Source organism: Salmo salar, chromosome 25, assembly GCF_965601325.2.
Source record: "Salmo salar chromosome 25, fSalSal1, whole genome shotgun sequence".
Lineage (NCBI taxonomy): Eukaryota > Metazoa > Chordata > Actinopteri > Salmoniformes > Salmonidae > Salmo > Salmo salar.
Window position 1 is genome coordinate 13,874,154 of NC_138315.1, and position 24,058 is coordinate 13,898,211.

At 42.0% G+C, this 24,058-nt stretch overlaps 1 protein-coding gene across 4 annotated transcripts in view; it reads right to left on the minus strand.

Moving 5' to 3' along the window:
• Nucleotides 1–7,600: 7,600 nt before the first annotated feature.
• Nucleotides 7,601–24,058, minus strand: part of LOC106586183 (RNA-binding motif, single-stranded-interacting protein 1) — a 42,115-nt gene continuing 25,657 nt past the window's right edge. The window contains exons 4-14 of one of the 4 annotated variants that reach the window (XM_014173152.3): nucleotides 23,803–23,900; nucleotides 19,461–19,618; nucleotides 18,563–18,642; nucleotides 17,505–17,620; nucleotides 17,138–17,187; nucleotides 16,881–16,968; nucleotides 16,391–16,441; nucleotides 12,897–12,962; nucleotides 12,525–12,602; nucleotides 12,147–12,225; nucleotides 7,601–10,166 (exon numbers count right to left, since the gene is read on the minus strand). In XM_014173152.3, coding sequence (XP_014028627.1) covers nucleotides 12,154–12,225; nucleotides 12,525–12,602; nucleotides 12,897–12,962; nucleotides 16,391–16,441; nucleotides 16,881–16,968; nucleotides 17,138–17,187; nucleotides 17,505–17,620; nucleotides 18,563–18,642; nucleotides 19,461–19,618; nucleotides 23,803–23,900 — 857 coding nt within the window. In that variant the 3' untranslated portion in view covers nucleotides 7,601–10,166; nucleotides 12,147–12,153. Of the gene's footprint in view, nucleotides 10,167–12,146; nucleotides 12,226–12,524; nucleotides 12,603–12,896; nucleotides 13,008–16,390; nucleotides 16,442–16,880; nucleotides 16,969–17,137; nucleotides 17,188–17,504; nucleotides 17,621–18,562; nucleotides 18,643–19,460; nucleotides 19,619–23,802; nucleotides 23,901–24,058 lie in introns of all 4 variants that reach the window. The other 3 variants (XM_014173149.3, XM_014173153.3, XM_014173150.3) reach the window with 3 other exon arrangements.

Sequence of the window (24,058 nt, forward strand, 5' to 3'; positions counted from 1 at the left end):
TGTTGTTACCTCATATCCCAGCGATAATGCCTTGCGTTATGCCAGGGAAGAAAACACTTACATTTGCTCAACTTGCTATTGGCTCAACCATTGGCTCAACTTACCCCAATAGAGTCACATGGCTATAGAAATAGAAACATTGTGATTTTAGAGACACAAAGTAACAATAGCCTATAATTAATGGGACTGCAATCAATCTGTTACCAGGCTCACTCGGTCCTCATCATTATCATTAGGCTATTTACAACATTCAAACACAATCTAATCACATGCACAATTCAATCACCCTCCATTCATTCATTGACATCAGCGAGGAGAGATATATTGGTTTTAACAACATATATCTAGGACCAAGTTTGCTTGCGTCTTGCCTGCGTCTAATTGCGAAGAAAATACATTCTTTATAGCTCTAGATATAGTATAGGCAGTTTTTAGCCTTCGGCCTTTATATACTGTAACCATATGAATGAATTGATAGACAATATTCTGGTGAGATGAGGGCAGTGGGAAGGTAGGACCCTAAATCCAAGAAAGAAGATGAGTAGGTGGTCAGTATGTTGCAGTAAACTTTATTGAACTATTAACAGAATATATTTTTACAAAAGAATACACACACACACACACACACACACCCACACACACACACACACACACACACACACACACACACACACACACACACACACACACACACACACACACACACACACACACACACACACACACACACACATACCTGTACATATGTATAAAAGTTTGGACACACCTACTCATTCAAGGGTTTTTCTTTATTTTTGCAATTTTCTACATTGTAGAATAATAGTGAAGACATGGCACAGGCTCCCTGCCTGTGCCATTAAACCCCTACAACTAATCCAGAACGCCGCAGCCCGTCTGGTGTTCAACCTTCCCAAGTTCTCTCACGTCACCCCGCTCCTCCGCTCTCTCCACTGGCTTCCTGTTGAAGCTCGCATCCGCTACAAGACCATGGTGCTTGCCTACGGAGCTGTGAGGGGAACGGCACCTCCGTACTTTCAGGCTCTGATCAGGCCCTACACCCAAACAAGGGCACTGCGTTCATCCACCTCTGGCCTGCTCGCCTCCCTACCTCTGAGGAAGCACAGTTCCCGCTCAGCCCAGTCAAAACTGTTCGCTGCTCTGGCACCCCAATGGTGGAACAAGCTCCCTCACGACGCCAGGACAGCGGAGTCAATCACCACCTTCCGGAGACACCTGAAACCCCACCTCTTTAAGGAATACCTAGGATAGGATAAAGTAATCCTTCTAACCCCCCCCCCTTAAAAGATTTAGATGCACTATTGTAAAGTGGTTGTTCCACTGGATATCATGAGGTGAATCCACCAATTTGTAAGTCGCTCTGGATAAGAGCTCTGCTAAATGACTTAAATGTAAATGTAATCAAATCTATGAAATAACAAATATGGAATCATGTAGTAACCAAAAAAGTGTTAAACAAATCAAAATATGTTTTATATTTGAGATTCTTCAAAGTAGCAACACTTTGGGTTGGGCCATCATTGTAAATAAGAATTTGTTCTCAACTGACTTGCCTAGTTAATTAAAAAGTATATAAAAAAAACATAAAAAAATTATTTGGCTTGATGACAGCTTTGCACACTCTTGGCATTCTCTCAACCAGCTTCATGAGGAGTTCCACATATGCTGAGCACTTGTTGGCTGATTTTCCTTCACTCTGCGGTCCACTCTGCAAGGTTATCTGATGCAGCACTCCACCACTTTCCTTCATGGTCAAATAGCCCTTACACCGCCTGGAGGTTTGTTGGGTCATTGTCCTGTTGAAAAACAAATGATGGTCCCACTAAGCACAAACCAGGTGGTAGCCATGCTGGTTAATTGTGCCTTGAATTCTAAATAAATCACTGACACTGTCACCAGCAAAGCACCCCCACACCATCACACCTCCTCCTCCATGCTTCATGGTGGGAATCAAACATGCTGAGATCATCCGTTCACCTACTCTGCGTCTCACAAAGACACAGAGGTTGGAACCAAAAATCTCAAATTTGGACTCATCAGACCAAAGGACAGATTTCCACCCATCTAATGTCCATTGCTCGTGTTTCCTGGCGCAAGCAAGTCTCTTCTTATTATTGGAATCCTTTAGTAGTGGTTTCTTTGCAGCAATTCGACCATGAAGGCCTGATTCACACAGTCTCCTCTGAACAGTTGATGTTGAGATGTGCCTGTTACTTGAACTCTGTGAAGCATTTATTTGGGCTGCAATGTGAGGTGCAGTTAACTTTAATGAACTTATCTTCTGCAGCAGAGGTAACTCTGGGTCTTCCTTTCCTGTGGCGGCCCTCATGAGAGCCAGTTTCATCATAGCGCTTGATGGTTTTTGCAACTGCCCTTGAAGAAACTTTTAAAGTTCTTGAAATGTTCTGTATTGACTGACCTTCGTGTGTTAAAGTAATGATGGACTTTCATTTCTTTTTGCTTATTTGAGCTGTTCTCAAATCAAATCATATCAAATTGTCATGCCCTGACCATAGAAAGCTTTTATTTTCTATGCTAGAGTAGGTCAGGGCGTGACTGGGAGGTTAATCTAGTTTATATTTTCTATGTGGGGTTCTAGTTTAGTTTTTCTATGTTTGGGTGATTTGTATGATTCCCAATTAGAGGCAGCTGGTAATCGTTGTCTCTAATTGGGGATCATACTTAAGTAGCATGTTTTCCACCTGTGGGTTATGGGATATTGTGTTTATGTGTAGTTTCATTGTCATCATGTTTCATTTATTCTTTATTGTTTTTGTATGTTGCTGAGTTTCACTTTATATTAAAGATGTGAAACGCAACTCACGCTGCGCCTTGGTCCGATTATTCCAACAAACGTGACACAAATTTTATTGGTCCCATACACATGGTTAGCAGATGTTATTGTGAGTGTAGCGAAATGCTTGTGCTCCTAGTTCTGAGAGTGCAGCAATATCTAACAAGTAATCTAAAAAATTCCACAACAATTACCTAATACACACACATCTAAGTAAAGGGATGGAATAAGAATATGTACATATAAATATATGGATGAGCAATGACCGAGCGGCATAATTCTTGCCAAAATATGGACTTGATCTTTTACCAAATAGGGCTATCTTCTTTATACCAACACTATTTTGGCACAACACAATTGATTGGCTCAAAAGCATTAAGAAGGAAAGACATTCCACAAATTCACTTTTAACAAGGCACACCTGTTAATTGAAATGCATTCCACCTCATGAAGCTGTTGGGAGAATGCAAAGAGTGTGCAAAGCTGTCATCAAGGCAAAGGGTGGCTACTTTGAAGAATCTCAAATATAAAATATATTTTGATTTGTTTAACACTTTTTTGGTTACTACATGATTCCATATGTGTTATTTCATCGTGTTATCTTCACTATTATTCTACAATGTAAAAATAAGGAAAAACCATTGAATGAGTAGGTGTGTCCAAACTTTTGACTGGTACTGTATATATATATATTTAAGTTTATATATATATATATATAAACTATTCTGCCCATACCAATACATTTATTTTAGGCCATAACTGAACCAATTTATGTGGGCTATATAAACAATATTTTGCCCATATCAACAAATGTATAGGCCTATACAATATTTATAGCCATACGTGACTGAATGAAAAGCAGTTAACATACCTGCCCACATGAACGAATGTAGGCCTATATAAAATATAAATAGCCATACACGATTTAATGAAGAGCAGTAAACATTGTTTCACATTCTTTAATAACAGACTCATGAACACAACCAGGCAATAGTAAACATACACAACATTCTTTCACATTCTTTAATGCAATCCTTAAGATTGCAACGATCTAAGTAACAACAAAAAAATCCCCATCAGTTTAAGGTATATGTGTCTCAATCCACCGCACCCGCATATGTCAGCCTTCTGCATCTGCGGCGGAAGGGAGAAGGGTGCAACTGCAGCCCGCAATTCGGGCGTTCCTGCACGTGGGCAATCCTGTATATGCAGGAACCCCTCTTGATACTTCTATTGGTCAATTTATAAGCTATTACTCCAGTATATTGGTGGGAGGCAGGGACGCTCCAGTACAGTAGAAGGCGATAATCCACCATAACGTTGGATGCCAACAGCCGATAAACCCCACAGAAGAAGAAGAGGCGGGGGCGACAACTGTAGCTGGTACACACCGGTAGAATGTCCTTCGCCCCTGCCTGTCGGGGACTGTCTGTTGAAGCCAGGGCCGGTGTTCGGCAGGCGGGAGCGAACGACATTGTGTGCTAGCTTAGCCAGCTGCTCCTAAGGAGTACACAGAAGGCAGGAGGCAGGAGGCAGGGGCGACACCATGTCCTAGCTAGCTAACCATCAAGCTAGCTAGCACACAGTGATGCTAGCACCCGTAGACAGTGTCCTTTGCCCCCGCCTGTCAGGCACGGTTTTCTCCGGTACACAGCAGGGGGGAGATGGTCTTCTCACAGAAACGTCTGTAGTGTCCGAACGGTTTGGCCTACGGACTCTCGCGAACACGATGGTGTTCTCCGTTTTGCTCTACATCCCCCTCAAGTCCCACAGGACTCGTTTGAAGTCGGTAACGCTGATGTGCCAACTTCTGTCTGTAGCGTCCGAACTGTTTGGGCTACACTGTGGAAAGGGGAGACTCTCACGAACACGATGGTGTTCTCCATTTTGCTCTATGATTCCCACAAGAGTCACGGGACTCGTCTGAAGGTAACCCATACAAATGGATGAAAATACAGGTGTAGTTTTGTGCCAACAAAAATAAGGGATTAAATATGTGTCCAAAAAAACCAAAATATTTCTTGAGCTTTCTTATATCTCCTAGATATTGGACAGACACTTATTCCTTATCATTTATTTTTTTACTGTTCTTTTTGCCATTTATGAAAGTGTTGTTCAATGTGTTTCTATGGGCTATAGTAGTAAAGGCTCAATATTTCTTTGATACCTAAAGGGGTCCTAAAATTCAAAATCAAATAGCTAAATGATCCATGGTACTGTATGACCATCTTAAAACAATTCCATATGTTAGCTTAGTAGAACCCTCCCCCAACGGCTTAGACTTTTAGACTTTTAGTAGCAATAGGCTACAGCTGGCTTCACAGCTTCTCCGTGAAACTCAATGTATTGTAGCCTCACTCGGACAGTGTTCACTGTAAAAATAGAATGCATTGCAGCGGTGCTTTGAACATTTGGACTATATTAGTCCACACAGCAACAAGGATGCACTTTCATGCTATGTTTAAGATCTCATATTGAAGCTTATAGAGACCCTATAATTACAATTAAAGATAGATACAAGTATCATGAAACCTCTAACACAATATTTTTTTATTTAACTTGGTGAAACTTTTTTTCTTCCTTCACAGACCCCATTAAATGATGCCCTCTTCCTAAATATTTGGTCCAATTATTAATTAATTAATTTTCTGTATGGTTTCCTAGAAACAAGGGCAGTTCAACTTACCCCACTCTCCCCTACAGTAAATACGGATATACAGTTATTATCTTCAGGAGCCATCCAGGACCTGATACCGAGCAAATGTTTTCGATTGAACCCCATGTGAGTGAAGACAGAGCAGAAGAGCAATACACCCAGCCATTCAATGTCATGGGACTGTTAAATGTAACAGATCAAACATAATGGTCAGATAGAAAGATACCACTGTTAGTTCACTCTCCACTGAGATGCAGGAGGTTGACGTTTCAGAAAAGTCCAGAAAAGATCAAGAGCTTTTTTTCCCCTTCCTGTGTAAACGCCACATACTTTGGTGGAACAGAAGACATGATTTTTCGTGGACGGCACAATCATTATACCTTTATACCTAATATCAGGAGGGAGGTGCTGATATTACCTGCAGCCAGACAAAAGGGCAGAATGATATAGTTATAGTGGAGGCAGAAGGCGTGCCCGGCTTGTACAGTAGACGCAGCTGGCTGCAAGCCACAGGCAGCTGCAGCATGGATCTGGCTCCTTTTCTGTCTGCTGCTCATGGCTTCCCGTCGGGTGGCACCACACCCTGCAGGAGACCAGGAAGACCCATCTGCCAGTCCAGGGCCTGGCCACTATGGTCCTCTCCAAGCTCCCTTCCTTCTACCCTCCCTCCCATCCACCACCCACCCAGGCCTGGCCACAGCCCTCTCCAAGACCCAGTCCCTCTATCCTCCCTCCTGTCACCACTCACCCTGGCGGAGACAGGGACATGCATGTTAACACCGTGACCGGTGTTGATGATAATCTCTACACTGCCCTCACCCTCAGGGCTGTGAATGTGCTAGTGCCAAACACACTGTATGTCCAACTCAACAGAAGGTCTCTTCAACAGTAAGGTCTGTTCAGGCATTCTAAGGACAGACTAGAGCAGTGAGTCCTGGTATATTGATTAGATTGCCTCCATAGCTGATTTACAAAACAGTGCACAAGATGAGAAATAAAACAGACAAAAGTTTCATGATAAATTGCATTGTCAGAGACATATTAATCGGGTTGGATTGACATGGTATGATTCTACCCCATTTATCCAATTTCCTTTTCTTGAGCGTGTCATTTGCAAAGGTAACGGACCTCATAGATAAGTTTCCCCTCTGTCGCGAGAGGAAATGTGTCACATATCTTCATTGTATGAGAGAGCAGTGTCAATCTCAACTCTATGTGAGGGAAGGTCAGAGTGTCAGTGTGTTGAGACCAATGACTAGAATTCTCATGTGCTCTGAGGAAATTGCTACTGTAGGATTAATCTCACTCCCTGGCCTTGGTGAGCCAGTCGCTGGTAAGGAGATAGGCCTATACAGGCCATGTTGTACTGTCGCTCCAATCATTTCCTGAAAGCTTTTGGCTTTGTGAGGAAGATCCACAAGAAAAACACTGCAAAGGCTGTGTCAGCGGGAACTGCTGAAATTGTTTTCCTTCAGCACCTTAACTGTGGAAACAGAGGTCACGGGTATCATTTACAAAAAGAGACAAAAATAAAAGGTTAAAATATAATTAACTTTTCAAAGATATGCTAGATTTCTGATATGCTTCCAATTTTTCTGGTCTTGACACATTTCACTGTAAGGAAAGAAAATAAAATAAGCTAATAAAACAGTTTTTTTTATCTTCAAAGTCATATGTTTTCAATATATCCTTTCATTTTTCTTCCAATTGTTACTGATAAATATAACTCTCAAAATGTATGTTTGTATAGAGCAGGAGCAGCTCCCATTGGTCAAATGAAGTACCTCCAATACAGACTCCACGGTGGATTGGTGGGGTGGGGTGCTGATCAGCAAGAAAGAGGGAGGCAAAGACAGTGAAACAACATTTTACAGCCAAAGACAATTACTTCGGGGAATTCGGCCTGGACTGTTTTAGGCATAGAGATCCTATAACGTAAATGATGGTAATTTATAACAGGTTTTTTTTGTCATGTTGCTAGGAAATGAACAAGCTCTTCATAAGCAATTGTCTCAGCTCTGAGGGTGTGTGTTTACTATGGGCAAGAATCCAGGGACATACAACAGTCAGAGATCAATATAATACCACCTCTCCTCTCTCACACCAACACAGACAATCAGAACACAGAACAATTCCAATGGAAGTTTTTATTTAAAAAAATTCGAAGAACTGAACAGAAATAACGCTTAAGTAACAATGTACTGAAAAAAAATATTTTTGGCTTTAACAAACTCTACAAAACAAAAATATAGAGGAAAGTTTTCATAAACTGGACATACAAGTTACCACTGGCAAATGTGTGGCACATGTAAAAAAAATTATAATATTTACTCTCATATAGATATCTCTATGAAAATCTTTTGTTTCTTCAAACGATCTGTACAAAACTTCTCTCTTCATAAATTACTACTTTTCAGTATAACTGAATGACTGTTTAACATGATGGTTAATTAAATTAGCTTTTCTTTCTTTATGCACCTTTCCAACTCTTGACCCAGACGCAGTATGGCACTTGGTTCAGACATTACTAGCAGCATAATCCTCACAAGAATTCACCAGTATTAGTTATCAGTCTCAGGCGTTTCACAGAAATCTCAAGTATAGTCACAATGGCCCTTTACTTTGGTAACTCAACTCAAGCTGACTTCAGAGGAAATGCTGCTGCAAGTCTGTCTGGACTCTGACAAAGCAACAATGATGTTCTCAGGAGCACAGATCCAGGAAATACCACAACTTTCAGCTTTTATTTATCTTCAACCACTTTTATTAGCCTCTGGAATCTGGAATTGTGATGAAAGCAGCAGTTCTACTTTTGAAACTATGAAACTGAATTTCTGAACACAACTAAAACACGCTCAACGCACAATTTTCCTCCGAATGATTATATTAATACGTCATAAAAAATAAAACAATTATTGTGAAGAAAATCAAAAAGTATTAAAAACAACCTGAAAGGAAACAAGTGTATATGGCCAGCTCCTGAGCATGGCGTTTGGTCTGGAAGGGCGGGCTGGACCTGCTAACCCGGCTCAATACAGAGGAGAAAGTAAACTCTGAGGTAGATAACTGGTCGGTCTGTCCAACCATCAGGCCAGAACATACCATCTATAGGCCAGAACACAGGCTTCTGGAAGACAACTTAATCATAAAGCCTGTTCAAATCTGCTATGATAAAAAAATGATCAAACTTTAGCAATAACATTCTGTTGCACAATGTCAAAACAATTATTATTGTATTTTTTGTAATTTCATAGTTTCAAACTGTCTTCTTTCCTGGTTTATTCATTTTATAACGTTGCATTTTCCATTTTTCTGTAGTGACGAAATCAGTGTGTGGCACTTGTTGGATCCAAATCGTCCTTCATGCTTGTTTGTGTCCATATTCTCCCATAAAACGTATGACAATTGAATGTAAATGTACAAAAAAGGCACATTCTCCAAACTGCAATCTAGTCTGGCAAAAAGTCAATTACATCCTGGTTAGAGAGAAATTAAACTATTTCCTCAATTTACTAGCTCACAGTTCTTTGGTGAAGTAAATAATAATTGAAAGTGCCGAGCTTGTTTGTTTCCTATCAAAGAGCTGGGTGCAATAAAATCTACATATTCATCTCAGTTTTTTCCCAACTAAAACTCCATTAAACGTTTGCCGTAAGTTGCACTGGAAGGCTTTGATAAATCGAAGTTTGCCTCTTTGCATTTCAACTGAAAGTGAAAAAGAACAACAACATCCCCCAAAAAGACAACCACACCCTCCCTTATTCCATCCCCACCCCAAGAAGCTCATTTTAGGCTAATCTACAAACACCAAGTAATCAAAAAAGGCAAGATTCAAAATGTGATAATTCAACAGAATTTCTAGCACATTCAAACAACCAGAGACATTTAAGGCCCTGTGATTATACAAACATTACATCCTATTAAAACATCATCAGATTTAGAGGGTAATTTCACTCTAAACATTTTTTTCTCAAAAACTTCTACTTTAGATTCGTTTTCAGAGGGGAAAGGCAGGAACATTTAAACACAGCAGATTTATTTAGCTATATCCAAAGTAAAAGCCCTATTTTCGCTGATTTACAAGGCAATAGCTCTCACCATGACTTCCTCATTTCTAGCCTAGGAGGTTGCCTATACAGCTACTGTGGTCTAGATGGAAAGATCAATCTAGACCACTAAGATAAATCACTTTACAATAAGAAACATTGAACACTTCACCATTGCAACACTCACACAGCAAGCACAAAACATCATTTTCAAGATAAATAATAAAACGTCAGAAAATTCTATTTCAGTACAAAATAAGAGGGAAAACTCAATTCAAATTATAAAAAATATTAACAAAAGACATCTTTACTATCATGCACCATAAACAACAAGTCACATGATCCTCTATAGGTTCTTGCATCCATGTGACAATTCTTGGTAAAAAATAAACGTTCTTTCTTTAGTAAAATACAACTACTTTTTTCTTATTTTTTTGAGAATTTGAATCCTTTGATGAAATTAATCACTTATTTGCACCTCATGGAACTTATATCAAAATTGTCTCACTTGTTTTTCTTATCACAAACAAAAGTAAATCATTGCAGAATCTGTACAAAATGGGGATAAATCCTTAACGCACAATCCATCACCAGAAGCAGCCATGATTGTTTCAACTGTCATCCCACTCTGTCTTCTGGGCTTCTACCACACCTGAGGACACAACCAAGACAGTCAAATGATTGTACACTCTGGTACTAAAGCCTTGTACACATTTTCAGTTTGAAGTGACTTAAATCCTATTTGTATGCATATCTGATTCGAGTCTGTTCTTTTTCCTGCAGTCTGAACAGCCAAAAAGCACATGGAATCGCATATTTCAAGCCACATTTCAAACCTTGGTAGATCATTTGAAATCAGATACAAATCTGATTCCTGGCCATGCGACTTGTGTCTGAACGGTCAAATGTGATGTATTTGCCCTCAAGTGGTTTTTAGACTGTTATTTGGCATATCTTGTTGCTCGCTAGCTACTCTGTTGACAGTTTGACAAGAACATGTGATAGATAACTAGCTTGTTAAATGTTTACAAACAAATTAGCGAACGTGCTAGAAAGCTAAACAGCTACCTGGCTAGCTAGTTGACTGGTGTGGCTAGCTAGCTAGTTGACTGGTGTGGCTAGCCAAAAAGGACTCTTTTTGAAAGTTGTATCATCTTATCCTATGAGGCTTTAAAAGTGTCCTTACACTATGATTTTGAACATTCAAAGAAACTGGGAAACGTCCATGGCAGGCATTGTTGTTACGTTAGCTTGCTACACAACCTCTTGAGTGATAGGAAGCACGAGCACCACCACTAATTAGCCTGCACCTCTGCGCACAAAACCGTCGTTACTATGACAACTAGCCATGTCAGCAAATTACTGCTGTCTGAACACACCCAAACCCCGATTTGGTCACTTGTAACTTGCTCTTTGGTCAATCAGAATTTGAAAACGGATCATTAAGCAATAAGGCATGAGAACCCGGGGATTATCGTTGCGAATAACTCCCGACTAAGGGTTGTTCTTAGGCCCAATGCGGAGCGAAAGACCTGGGGAAACAGCCCTTAGGAGGGAGTTATAGGCTAGGATGATTCCCAACATTAAAAAAAGATTAACAATATGTTTTCATTAAAAACGTTATTTTAATTAGTAAATTAATTTTCTTTCATCCTTCCACCAGACGATATAGTCTGAGGAAAAAGCCAGTTGTTAGTTCTGAGATTTTGAAGTTGCTAGCCAAACAGGCAGGCCATTCATTTTATCCATTCTATTTGCAATGGTTGCTATGCTAAACAAATCATTGGCATGTAGCTACGTAGGCTAGCTACTTCTGCTTTGGTAGCTAGCCAACTAAAACTAACTCACAATCACACCAGGCAGCTGAAATGACAGCAGACTATGTGCATTTTTGTTTGTTTTACCTTTGTTTCTATTGCCATTTCTATGGATATATCCATTATAATGATCCTGGCAAATTAATTTGCCTGGCTCAGAGAAGCTGTCAGTCTCTTTTGGACATGTTCATATGGCACAGGGGAGATCACAACATTGTTGCACAGGTCGGAGAGACAAGCAGCAAAGTTTACACAAACCTAATGCTAGGCTTACAAGCATGGGGAAATTTACATTTTAGTCATTTAGCAGACACTCTTTTCCAGAGCAATTTACAGTAAGGAGTGCATATATTTTTGTACTGGTTCCCTGTGGGAATCAAACCCACAACCCTGGCATTGCAAACACCATACTCTACCAACTGAGCCACATGGGACCATAATGTCTTAATGCCTTTTTCCAGGGGAGATTACGTTTATGAATGGCCTGGCTGGGCTGTGGCACAGTGGATGCGCATTGACAATTTACATGGAACTGTTAACAAGCATTAAATGGGGATTGTGGTGAATAAGTCCCTGCTATCAACCAATCAGCATCCAGGATCCAAACAATCCATTTATAAAACAATCCATAATATAAAATATTTACCCACAACCATATAGGCTAGGCTGAACACCATGGTCCCAAATGGCACCATATTCCCTATGTAGTGCACTAAGTCTGACCAGAGGCCTATCTGTACTCGTGCACTATATAGGGAGCCATTTGAGATGCACAGCATGTACGACATAAGAAAAAGATTCCACACTGACTGTACCTCCGTATTACTTGGTTTGTTGGTAGGTGTAAGGGGAATGATCACCGGATGACTCCACCTGTTGTTGCTGACTGTTGTCCTGGAAGGAAAAGAAAAGCAGTTTACCATCTATAAATACATCAAATGTTATCTATGTGAATTACCTCTTATCTAGCATCTACAAACAACCAAGTAGTAAGTATAGTTAAAATCTTACGGGCCGGCTTCACAGACCTAGTCCTGGACTAAAAATCATTCTTAATGGAGATTCTCCATTGAAATAACTTTTGAGTCTAGAACTAGACCTAATCTGTCTCTGGGAAACCGGCCCTATAGGTACAGCTAAGGTATAGGTACAGCTAAGGTATATGATTCATGAATAGTAAGTTAATCACAAACCTCCACTGGAACAGTTGTGGTCTGCATGTGTGTGTACTGGGGAATATAGGCTCCTTGCATAGAGTTTGCAGCCATGTACTGCACAAGGAAGGACAGAACTGTGTTAGCATAAATCCATCTAAAATGCACTATATACAATACAGATTCCGACATCAAATGTACTTCTGGGGCCGTACTTAAGCGTTTTAGAGTAGGAGCACTGGTCTAGAATCAGGTCCATGTTATCTTATTTATTATGATCTAAAAGGCTAAACTGATCCTAAATCAACACTCCTACTCTGAGACGATTGATACATACGGCCTTTGCTCTAATTATACAACACATGAACACAGTTTTAGACGTATTTGACCCCGTGACCCCAGATCTCTCACCGTTCCTGTGCTACCCATGGAGAGGTGACTCATCTGCTGAGTGAGAGGGCTCATCATGGATGTAGGCTGTAGTGACATAGTGTGGTCCATAGAGGGCGATATCACCGCTCCCTGGGACAGAGAGTGTGAAAGGATGAGAGCACGGTAGCAGAGGCACACAGACATTCATGGATCCTATATTTCTTTGTACTTATAACAAATAAATGCTACACACATCCACGAATACCATGCAAGATCAAAATGTCAGAAACAGAGGAGCGAGAGACAGTGTAAGAGAGAAAGAAGGACAGACCGGCACGCTAATTCCTATGTAGTGCACTCCTTTTGACCAGAGCCCTATGGAACCTGGTCAAAAGTAGTCCACTGAAAAGGGAATAGGGTGCCATTTGAGACGCAGCCATCCTGTTAAGTCTCTGGAACTAGTCAGGGCAGATAGGTGGAGCTGGAGAGCGTTGGAATAATACCTAGATTAAACCCTTCCCTTCCTGAATCATGTATCATTCCACAAGGGCATGTCCTCTGTTAGGTTTCAGACTAAGATAGAGAGAGATCAACTGAGCTCAGTGTGTCAGACTTCATATCCTATATCCACAATACAAGGTAGCTGGCCACACTGACTATAGAAGTCACTGGATGCATCCCAAATGGCACTCCATTCTGTATATAGTGCACAACTTTTGACCAGAGGCATAGGCACTACATAGGGAAGAGGTTGCATTTGGGAAGCAGCCACTGACAATCTTGGGTTATTATCATTTAGCAAGCTAGAGGCACATGGAAGTACTTGTAAGAAAAACACCCACTGGGAAGCACAATTTCCTTGTAAAAGCAGGTACGACTATACGGCACAGAACAACAATTGCTCATCTCCCTACCAAATGGAATCAGTCATCAAACACAAGATGTTTGAAGCACTTCCAACTTGTCGTGTGGTGAGTGGTGAGCATCACCAAGAGAGTCAGGCATCCTGGTTCTAATATTTCTCTCAACATCGTAGTGCCAGTAAATCCCAGAGTGCCCAGTCACATCCTGTATGTGTGTCCTCACTACCATCCATCTTCCTTTTTCACCAGTGGTGAAAAAGTACACGATTGTCATACTTAAGTAAAAGTATAGATACATTAACAGAAAATGAGTCAAGTAAAAGTGAAAGTTACCCAGTAAAATTCTACTTGAGTAAAAGTCTAAAAGTATTTGGTTTCAAATATACTTAAGTATCAAAAGTAAATGTAATTGCTAAACTATTAAGTATCATACAGTGAGGGAAAAAAGTATTTGATCCCCTGCTGATTTTGTACGTTTGCCCACCAACAAAGAAATGATCAGTCTATCATTTTAATGGTAGGTTTATTTGAACAGTGAGAGACAGAATAACGCATGTCAAAAATGTTATAAATTGATTTGCATTTTAATGAGGGAAATAAGTATTTGACCCCCTCTCAATCAGAAAGATTTCTGGCTCCCAGGTGTCTTTTATACAGGTAACGAGCTGAGATTAGGAGCACATTCTTAAAGGGAGTGCTCCTAATCTCAGTTTGTTACCTGTATAAAAGACACCTGTCCACAGAATCAATCAATCAGATTCCAAACTCTCCAACATGGCCAAGACCAAAGAGCTCTCCAAGGATGTCAGGGACAAGATTGTAGACCTACACAAGGCTGGAATGGGCTACAAGACCATCACCAAGCAGGTGGTGAGAAGGTGACAACAGTTGATGCGATTATTCGCAAATGGAAGAAACACAAAAGAACTGTCAATCTCCCTCGGCCTGGGGCTCCATGCAAGATCTCACCTCGTGGAGTTGCAATGATCATGAGAACGGTGAGGAATCAGCCCAGAACTACACGGGAGGATCTTGTCAGTGATCTCAAGGCAGCTGGGACCATAGTCACCAAGAAAACGATTGGTAACACACTACGCTCTGAATGACTGAAATCCTGCAGCGCCCGCAAGGTCCCCCTGCTCAAGAAAGCACATATACATGCCCGTCTGAAGTTTGCCAATGAACATCTGAATGATTCAGAGGACAACTGGGTGAAAGTGTTGTGGTCAGATGAGACCAAAATGGAGCTCTTTGGCATCAACTCAACTCAACGTGTTTGGAGGAGGAGGAATGCTGCCTATGACCCCAAGAATACCATCCCCACCGTCAAACATGGAGGTGGAAACATTATGCTTTGGGGGTGTTTTTCTGCTAAGGGGACAGGACAACTTCACCGCATCAAAGGGACGATGGACGGGGCCATGTACCGTCAAATCTTGGGTGAGAACATCCTTCCCTCAGCCAGGGCATTGAAAATGGGTCGTGGATGGGTATTCCAGCGTGACAATGACCAAAAACACACGGCCAAGGCAACAAAGGAGTGGCTCAAGAAGAAGCACATTAAGGTCCTGGAGTGGCCTAGCCAGTCTCCAGACCTTAATCCCATAGAAAATCTGTGGAGGGAGCTGAAGGTTCGAGTTGCCAAACATCAGCCTCGAAACCTTAATGACTTGGAGAAGATCTGCAAAGAGGAGTGGGACAAAATCCCTCCTGAGATGTGTGCAAACTTGGTGGCCAACTACAAGAAACGTCTGAACTCTGTGATTGCCAACAAGGGTTTTGCCACCAAGTACTAAGTCATGTTTTGCAGAGGGGTCAAATACTTATTTCCCTCATTAAAATGCAAATCATTTTATAACATTTTTGACATGCGTTTTTCCGGATTTTTTTGTTGTTATTCTGTCTCTCACTGTTCAAATAAACCTACCATTAAAATTATAGACTGATCATTTCTTTGTCAGTGGGCAAACGTACAAAATCAATAGGGGATCAAATACGTTTTTGCCTCACTGTAAGTAAAAGTTTAAATCGTTTCAATTTCTTAATATTAAGCAAACCAGACAGCACCAATTTTTTTACGGATAGCCAGGGGCACACTCCAACACTCAGACATAATTTACAAAAGAAGCATGTGCTTAGTGAGTCCGCCAGATCAAAGGCATTAAGGATGACCAGGGATGTTTTCTTGATAAGTCTGTGAATTAGACAATTTTCCTGTCCTGCTAAGTATTTCAAATGTAACGTGTACTTCTGGGTGTCAGGGAAAATTTAGAGTAAAAAGTACATTATTTTCTTTGGGAATGTAGTGAAGTAAAAGTAAAAGTTGTCAAAAATATAAATAGTAAAGTAAAGATACTCCAAAAAACGACTTAAGTAGTACTTTCAAGTATTTTTACCTAAGTGCTTTTCACCTCCCTATTTCTCCTCTTTTCTAAACATAGAGCAAAGGGAACACCTGCAAACAGCTGATCTACACCTGCCCAGAGTAAGAAAGAACAGAAGAGAGAGAAGAGAAGGAGAGGAGAAGCAAGACATTCCAACTAGAGAGAAGAAAAGAGAAAGGAGAAACATTACATTCCAAGGTGAGGGAAGAAAACAAAGACAAGAGATGAGAAAATAAGCAGGGGGCGTGAAAGAGAGGGTCAAGAAAGGTTGTTTATTTGGGCTTACTGGGTGCTGCATGATGTAGGGCTGGTGAGTAACCCAGGAGGGATTCTGTACCTGGAACATCACACATACACTCTGTAAACACACTGGCACAGCACAGGGCACAGGAGAGAGCTATTTCAGGAGCTCACATGCCTCTCTGTTTGGCTCAGCACTACAGAATGCATCCCAAATGGCACCCTATTCCCTATAAAGTGCACTACTTGTGCAGTACTTTTGACCAGATCTCTATAGGCCCTGGTCAAAATTTGTGCACTAGGGGATAATGTGCCATGTGGGACACAGTCCAGGGAGTAAGGCCATAGTGACCTCTCACAGCCCCAGCCCTCTAAGGAGAGCCCTCTGAGGTAAGTGTCATAAAAGGTTAATACATACATACATATAGACCTGGTCAATTACAGAAAGTGTGTATTATGGCTGTGTAGAATAGTGATGCTACTCAAAGTCATGCAAACCCATCCATCCATATCAATTGAATGAGGTTGATGCCAACCTGGTACGTGGAGATAGGTGAGAGATATGGAGACATGGACGTTTGAGCGATCATCCTGTTTCCGATGCTGTACGGAGACGCATAAAATCTGTAGAGGGAAATTCAAACGTTTCTAAAGTCCTACACACCCCAAAATAATAAGACTTTGATTTGATTGATTCCTTACTCACAGTTTACGACAACAACAACAAAATGCTGAATTTACATAATAAAAAATGGCAATATGAACACAGTGGATTTGTTGCGGTGGCTCTTACCCGTTTTGCATAGCCGCTGTAGTGGTGTCATATGTGAGGGTCATTCCAGCCTGGGGACATAGAAAAGAACAAGAGAGCTAAAATGAGACAAGATAACGCATACCCTGAGGCAACCCACACACACAGTCACATTAGCCTTAAACAAATCTCCCCGTGACACCTGTGGAGACTGATTACTGTACTTACACCTCATAACTCTGTCAAAGAGTTCTAGGTATACGATTTAACCTTGACGTCTGTTTATTAAAACTGGAACTAGACTGATTTTTACACATCTAAACACCATTCCTATAGATGTGCTCTTCCGTGTGCAGCAATCCCACTCCATCCAACATGCATGCGGAAACGAAAGGGCAGCAGCACTCACCAGTCTAGCGTCGCCGTCTCTAGCCCACGCACGGCTGTTCTGCAGAAATTTATACTGGCTTTGCCTCTTTTTCTGCCCGCCGTCAGCAAACTTACACAGTAAGGGCTCCAGTGGCACTGGAGAGAAAGAGAGAAAGAAAGAAAGAGAGAAAGAAAGAAAGAAAGAAAGAAAGAAAGAAAGAAAGAAAGAAAGAAAGAAAGAAAGAAAGAAAGAAAGAAAGAAAGAAAGAAAGAAAGAAAGAAAGAAAGAAAGAGAGAGAGAGAGAGAGAGAGAGACAGACAAAGGGAGAGAGAGAGACAAAGGGAGAGAGAGAGACAAAGGGAGAGAGAGGGGCTTCACAATCACACAAACACTACTACAGTATGCATGGTGCTGTCTGAATCGCTTACTGGGGAGGCAGGTAGCCCAGCGGTTAAGAGCGTTGGCCCAGTAACCAAATATTCACAGGTTCAAATCCCTGAGTAAACTAGGTGGAAAAACTGTTGATGTGCCCTTAAGCAAGGCACTTAACCCCAATTGCTCCTGTAAGTCGCTCTGGATAAGAGCGTCTGCTAAATGACTCAAATGTAAATGTTACTATACAGTCATTCGTGGACTGAGCCTGGGAGTGTTTTTTTTTAGCCCGGCTGAGAAACACAGACATCTCATTTGTCAGCTGGGGCCCTGTAAATCTCTGTCCTTTCCTAAAGGCGGCAGGGCCAGTGAACACTATTTCAGTCGATTAATCCAATTAAATAGCTTAGACTGGGAAAGAAGGCAGCTCTTCACTCTGCCTCTTAGTAGAGGGTCTATGGCACCTTCTTCACTAGGGCCCTGGTCAACAGTAGTGCACTATATAAGGAAAAGGATGCCATTTTTGGACACAGACCCAGCCTCCTAAAGGGACCACCGATCCGCTGCTTGACCACTCACTGTATTGGTTCACATCCCAATGAACCAATAGGAAATCCACCTTTTACTGTAATTTGAAGCTGTTTAATAAAAGAGCTAACACTTGAGAGCCAGTGCAGCTGCTGAAAGGGGGAACAATTATCGGTTCTTAGAAATCAGTCCCTTACCAGTAACTCCAGGTGGTGTCTTAATAAACTTCCCGTTGAAGTGAGAGATAACGGAATCACATTTCTCTGTCGACTCCATCCTGAAATATGCAGGAGACGAGAAGTTACACTGCAGAATCGCATGGTGGCATCCTACAGTGCTTTATGTTTTAGACTGAATATAAATGCGGACCTTTCAATAAATGCTTTTTTAATGGGTCAATATCCTGGGCTTTAATCTTGGTTGCAGGTCCTTGAGTGCACTTGTGGTTAATATATATATTCATATATAAATGTAATGTAGTAAATCTATCTCTTCTCTGGATCATTGGTAACATGCATGCAGGCAGGGACTTGGCCACACACCCTCTCATAGACAGACAGACATTCCTATGAAGATAGTGTTTCTGCTTTGTGAATCAAGGGCCTGGCCTCCCTTTCAGGTTAGTCAGTCAAGTGTCCTGTTATGTGAGCGTGAAAGGAGGAGGCCCACGTTAACACTATAATTACACCATCCCAGTCATAATGAAACTGATCTTCAACTGGCACTTCAAAACATTAACTCTTCATTGTCCATTAAAATCCACGGCTAACCACAGTGTGTTCACTCATCCTCTCTGGGGAAAAGTGGAAATACAATAACTCCTGGGCTATAAATGGGCTATAATCAAGCAATGTAGTTGTGAATTTTGATTACGTGATAATACATTTTTTGTCTGATCCGTTTGTGCTCTTGTAAACTCGGTTGCTATCCTTGCCAAGCCAAACATTGGTTTTGCACGACAGCGAATGACAAGGAGTTGGCGTGATAGCACAATTGGACCGGCACTTAGGCTATCAATTTCAGTCACATGAATAAAAAACGGCATTCAGGAATGTTGGGTTGTGGCTCCTGTTCATTCTACTACTAGTGGCTGACCTTGCAAAGCCCACTCCTCTACTGGTTCCATTGGAGTCCCTCAGTATTCGAGTCGAGATGACCTGGCCAAAGGGCTTGAGCAAGGTCTCAAGCTCCTGCTCGTCCATCGACAGCGGCAGGTTGGAGATATACAGGTTGGTTGGGTCTTGTTCTTGTTGCTGCATGGTGATAAAAGACAGGAAGCATTGACGTGTTAATGGCACTTAAGAGCAACCTTGACACACCTGGAAAAAAAGATCTCAAACACTTCAACTCCGTCTCTTTATTGGCATCAATTTCAGTTTCGGGCACGGCAGTCATATCCCTTGAATAATTCCTACTCTCTGTCTGTGTCCCAAAATGTGCTCGATTCCCTATATAGTGCACTACGTTTGTCCAGAGCCCTTAACCAGGGCCCGGTAGTGCACTGTATAGGGAAGAGAGTGGCATTTGGGACACCCTGAGACCTCTTTGACTACCGTGATGGCGTTAACCCTGGCCATGATGCCTCTCTCGACCTCTGCTGTCTTTGTCTGCCTGGGTTTTTAGCTAATAAAGGGTCACCATGAATAGTGATTTGCATGCAGCCCACGGCTGGTTGAGACCCACATCAGCTGATTTCTTCCTGTATTTCAATAGCATCAGCAGAAACATAAGACACGGCTACGGGTCCCCGGGGAGCAGCCGCTCACCATTAATATTCATCAGCGTCCTGCCGCATTCAGAGCCCAGCCTAACACACTCCATTGGATTACTAAGTTAATACGCTGACAGAGAAATCTACATCCAACTATTAGGAACAATGAATTGGCACCACACAGAACAGCAGAGCAAAGCACCCAGTGGAGGTGTTCAATCAGAGGGATTGGAGAGGAGTTGAGGGAGAGATGGATGGATGGATGGAGGAAGGGAGGAGTGTGTTTCAGCACTCAGCAGCAAAAGGGTGTTTGTGTGTGTGTGTTCTGCTCTAATAACTCTAAAAAGCTCTCTAGAATGGAAAGAGGGGGTGGCCATCAGCAACAATCCTCCATGCTCACCGCGCGCACACACACACACACACACACACACACACACACACACACACACACACACACACACACACACACACACACACACACACACACACACACACACACACACACACACACACACACACACACACACACACACACACACACACACACTAATTATATTCAAGGGCAAAAAGACTGCCTTACCATTTTATCCTTTATGGCTTACCTAAAGGGTAATGGTAAAGCATTCATCCAGTTAAATGGCCTTTAAAACATTTATATTGAATAGGCCACAGATATCCATTCAGGATAACAGGCTGCCTACATTATGTGTTAAAACACAGGAAGTATGGAATAGACGATAGACGGAAAATAAAACGAACTTAGTCAACACACAACCTGTATTCCACAGAGAATTTCACTAGTGATGTATTCAGTGGCTCAAAGGGAGGAATGAGTGTAGGATAATTACCACATGGTTTACCCGTGAGTCATCCCGAAGAGGAGTTCTCTTAGTATAAGCCCCGACTCAACTCCTAACTCCGCCATCATCTGACAGAAATTAGAGAGAAAAAAGCCTTTCTGTGCGTGTGAAGCGGCTCTTAAAACATAGGGACCGAAATTTGGCAGCAAAATAAGACATCTGTTTGTGCAGCAGTGAATGGGGTCACCAGCAAAACAAGCCGTGTGACTGAGGCATGCTCATTGAGGGTTCTGTCTAGAAGGGATACAGATTTTGTCAAAATGTAGTTTTTGGAGCAGGTTTAGGAGAACTTACGGAGCAGGTTAGGAGGGCCAGTGGCGGCTGAGGGGAGGGGGGAGGGGTGGCGTGGCAATTGCTTGTCTAGCCGGAGAGGGAGTCCCTCCAAATGCTGTGCTTAGGCCACAGGTTTATTATTACGGTCGTCTGTTCACGTCCAAAATAAGTGGGAAAGTAGACCTCACTCATCTGTCATTACTAGGGGATGTTCACTTCATCCTAAACAAGTTTATCCACTTACAATATTATTGTACAGACACATTGTATCATTATTATGTTATATTGGACTCCTTCTGTAACATGTTAGAATATAAGTATGCAATCCATCTAGGAAAAGGAACATATCTAGGTGGGAATACCATTAGGAGAACATTTTCAACAGGAAACCCTCATCTGCTGACTTCCCACCCACCTGCTTTTGAAATAATAATGAGTGAATGCCTATTAAATGTTGCCCGGGCAGAAAGAAAATACCTTTGTTTGGGGAGTTCATTAAGCCCAAACAAGCCCTGGTAATAATGAGAAAAAGTTAACTGAAAAGGCTCTGACTTTTAAATGGCCTTTACCTTGAACAATGCCTAGATTAAATTTAGGCATTCCTCACAAAATGGCTTTATTTTAATTAAAAGTGAAATAGGTGCACAGAGGCATGTCAAGAAGCAGAGGATTTTGAGGATTCTTGTTTAGGCTTTGCGGGCCTGATTTCCACAACTATAACTGGCTCGGTTGCCATGGCAATCTCCAAACGATTGACATCCTTTTCTTCTGTCCAAGATTGTAAACTGCCTTGTTCAAAGTTATTATAGCCCCTGCTGGCCCTTTGAAGACCAACCATGTGAATTCTCTTCCCAATTGACTCCCACCAGAAACTGGCCTCAAAACTTCTCCAGTAATGCTTTGGGTAAAGCATAGCTAGGTAGCTCAGTGCTGGGTAGCTCAGTCCGCCTGACACATAGGACTTTCAAAAGGACATTCTATAACAGGACAAACTTGCTACACGTACGCTGTTCATAGCCCTTTCATTACAGTCTGTCCAGTAAGTCAGGCCTTTTTAAAGTGACACATGCTGGTGTGACTTCAGTGAGTAATGCTGCAGCAAGCTAGATCGGTTACACGCAGAATGCAAGGCTCATGACTCATGCTTCTCAAACTAATATCCCTCTTCACCACTTAGTCTTATTCAAAGTTTCACATTACTTTCATCCTTTTTGCCTCCAAATTTCCACAGCAATGCTTCCAGGAAGCTTGAGAGAAAAACCTATTGTCTCATCTAATTTATACACTTTACTTTATTACACTGTAAACATATACTGTATGTTTATACAAGCACATGTGAATCATTTTCCAGTCATTTTAGAGCTAAGATTCTGTGAGACAAGAATATTCGGCATTGTGTCAAAAAGCAGCCTTCACCTGTCCTGCCTAAAGCCAAGGGGATCAAACTTGTCTCAGGGTCAGTCTGCACTGAACCCATTAAGACTTTCTAGACCTGGAACACTGTTCGTTGACAGTTACATCTTCTTTGGATGTGGAGCGAGGAAACAGGAAAATATACTGTATTTCCCAATAATTTGTGCCTTGGTTGGTTGTGCTCGCAAAGCCCAGTTGGCCGGAGCCGGGTTTGGAAATGCCTACCGGGGAACTGCCTTGTTCAGGGGCAGAACGACATTTTTTTTTTTATACCTTGTCAGCTCGGGAATTCAATCCAGCAACCTTTCGGTTACTGTCCAAATGCTCTAAGCACTAGGCTACCTGCCGCCCCAAGGCTAGTGAAAAAGGTTAGTATAGGCTAGTGTAAATGAGCCCTTTGAACAGACAAGACGAGCCTCCTTTAGAAAGGACACACTGGACGTGTCCCAAATGGCACCCTATTCCCTATATAGTGCACAACTTTTGACCAGGGCCCTAGTGCAGTCAATAGGGAATAGGCTGTAATTTAGGACACAGCCTGCCCTATAAGCCTCCTTTAGAAAGGACACACTGAGTCCTCTCTGCTCCTGCTGAGGCTTAGACACACATGTCCCCAGGGGGAATTCCTTCTCCGGCATGTCACCCTGTTGTCATCGCAGAGTATCACCAGCCTGTTCTCTCCACCCAACAGTCTGCCTGTCGGCGCCACTCACCCCTGGTGCCCCTCCAAAGTGTGTGACAGGATGCCTTTAGGAACTGTCACACACACACCACCACCACCACCACACACACGACCGCAAGAGCACACACACACACACACACACACACACAAATGGAAGAGCACACACACACACAAACGCAAGAACACACACACGAACGCAAGAGCACTAACACACACAAACACAAGAACACACACACGAACGCAAGAGCACTAACACAAGCAAGCAAGCACACACACACCTATGGGCTCATGTTACTGCACAGTGACCACAGAGTCACAGGGGGGCTGCAGACAAACTTGAGAGGTACACATGCAACCCGGGCAGGGAGATACCTATTAATCTATGTAATGCTGGGTGGGTCAGGTTTTTGCTGCCTATAAATGGACTACCAAAATCCATTGGAGACTGTGTATTTTCAGGTGTTTGTGTGTGAGAATAGGAATAGACTGCAAGCATACCCTCACCTTAGCCATCTGGGCTTGGACCCCGCTGGTCTTCAGGGCAGTGACGGCTTTCTGAGCTGCAGCAGGGCTGTCAAAGTCCACAAAGCCGTAACCTGAGGGAGAGAACACCATACCACTCAAGACACTTCTCACTATATGCGTTACACAGCCTACCTGGAAAGACTGCATGGCACAACCATGCTACGTAATGCATCATTCAGCTTTATCATTACTATCTTCTGTTGGCAATGCAATTAACAGTATAACAATT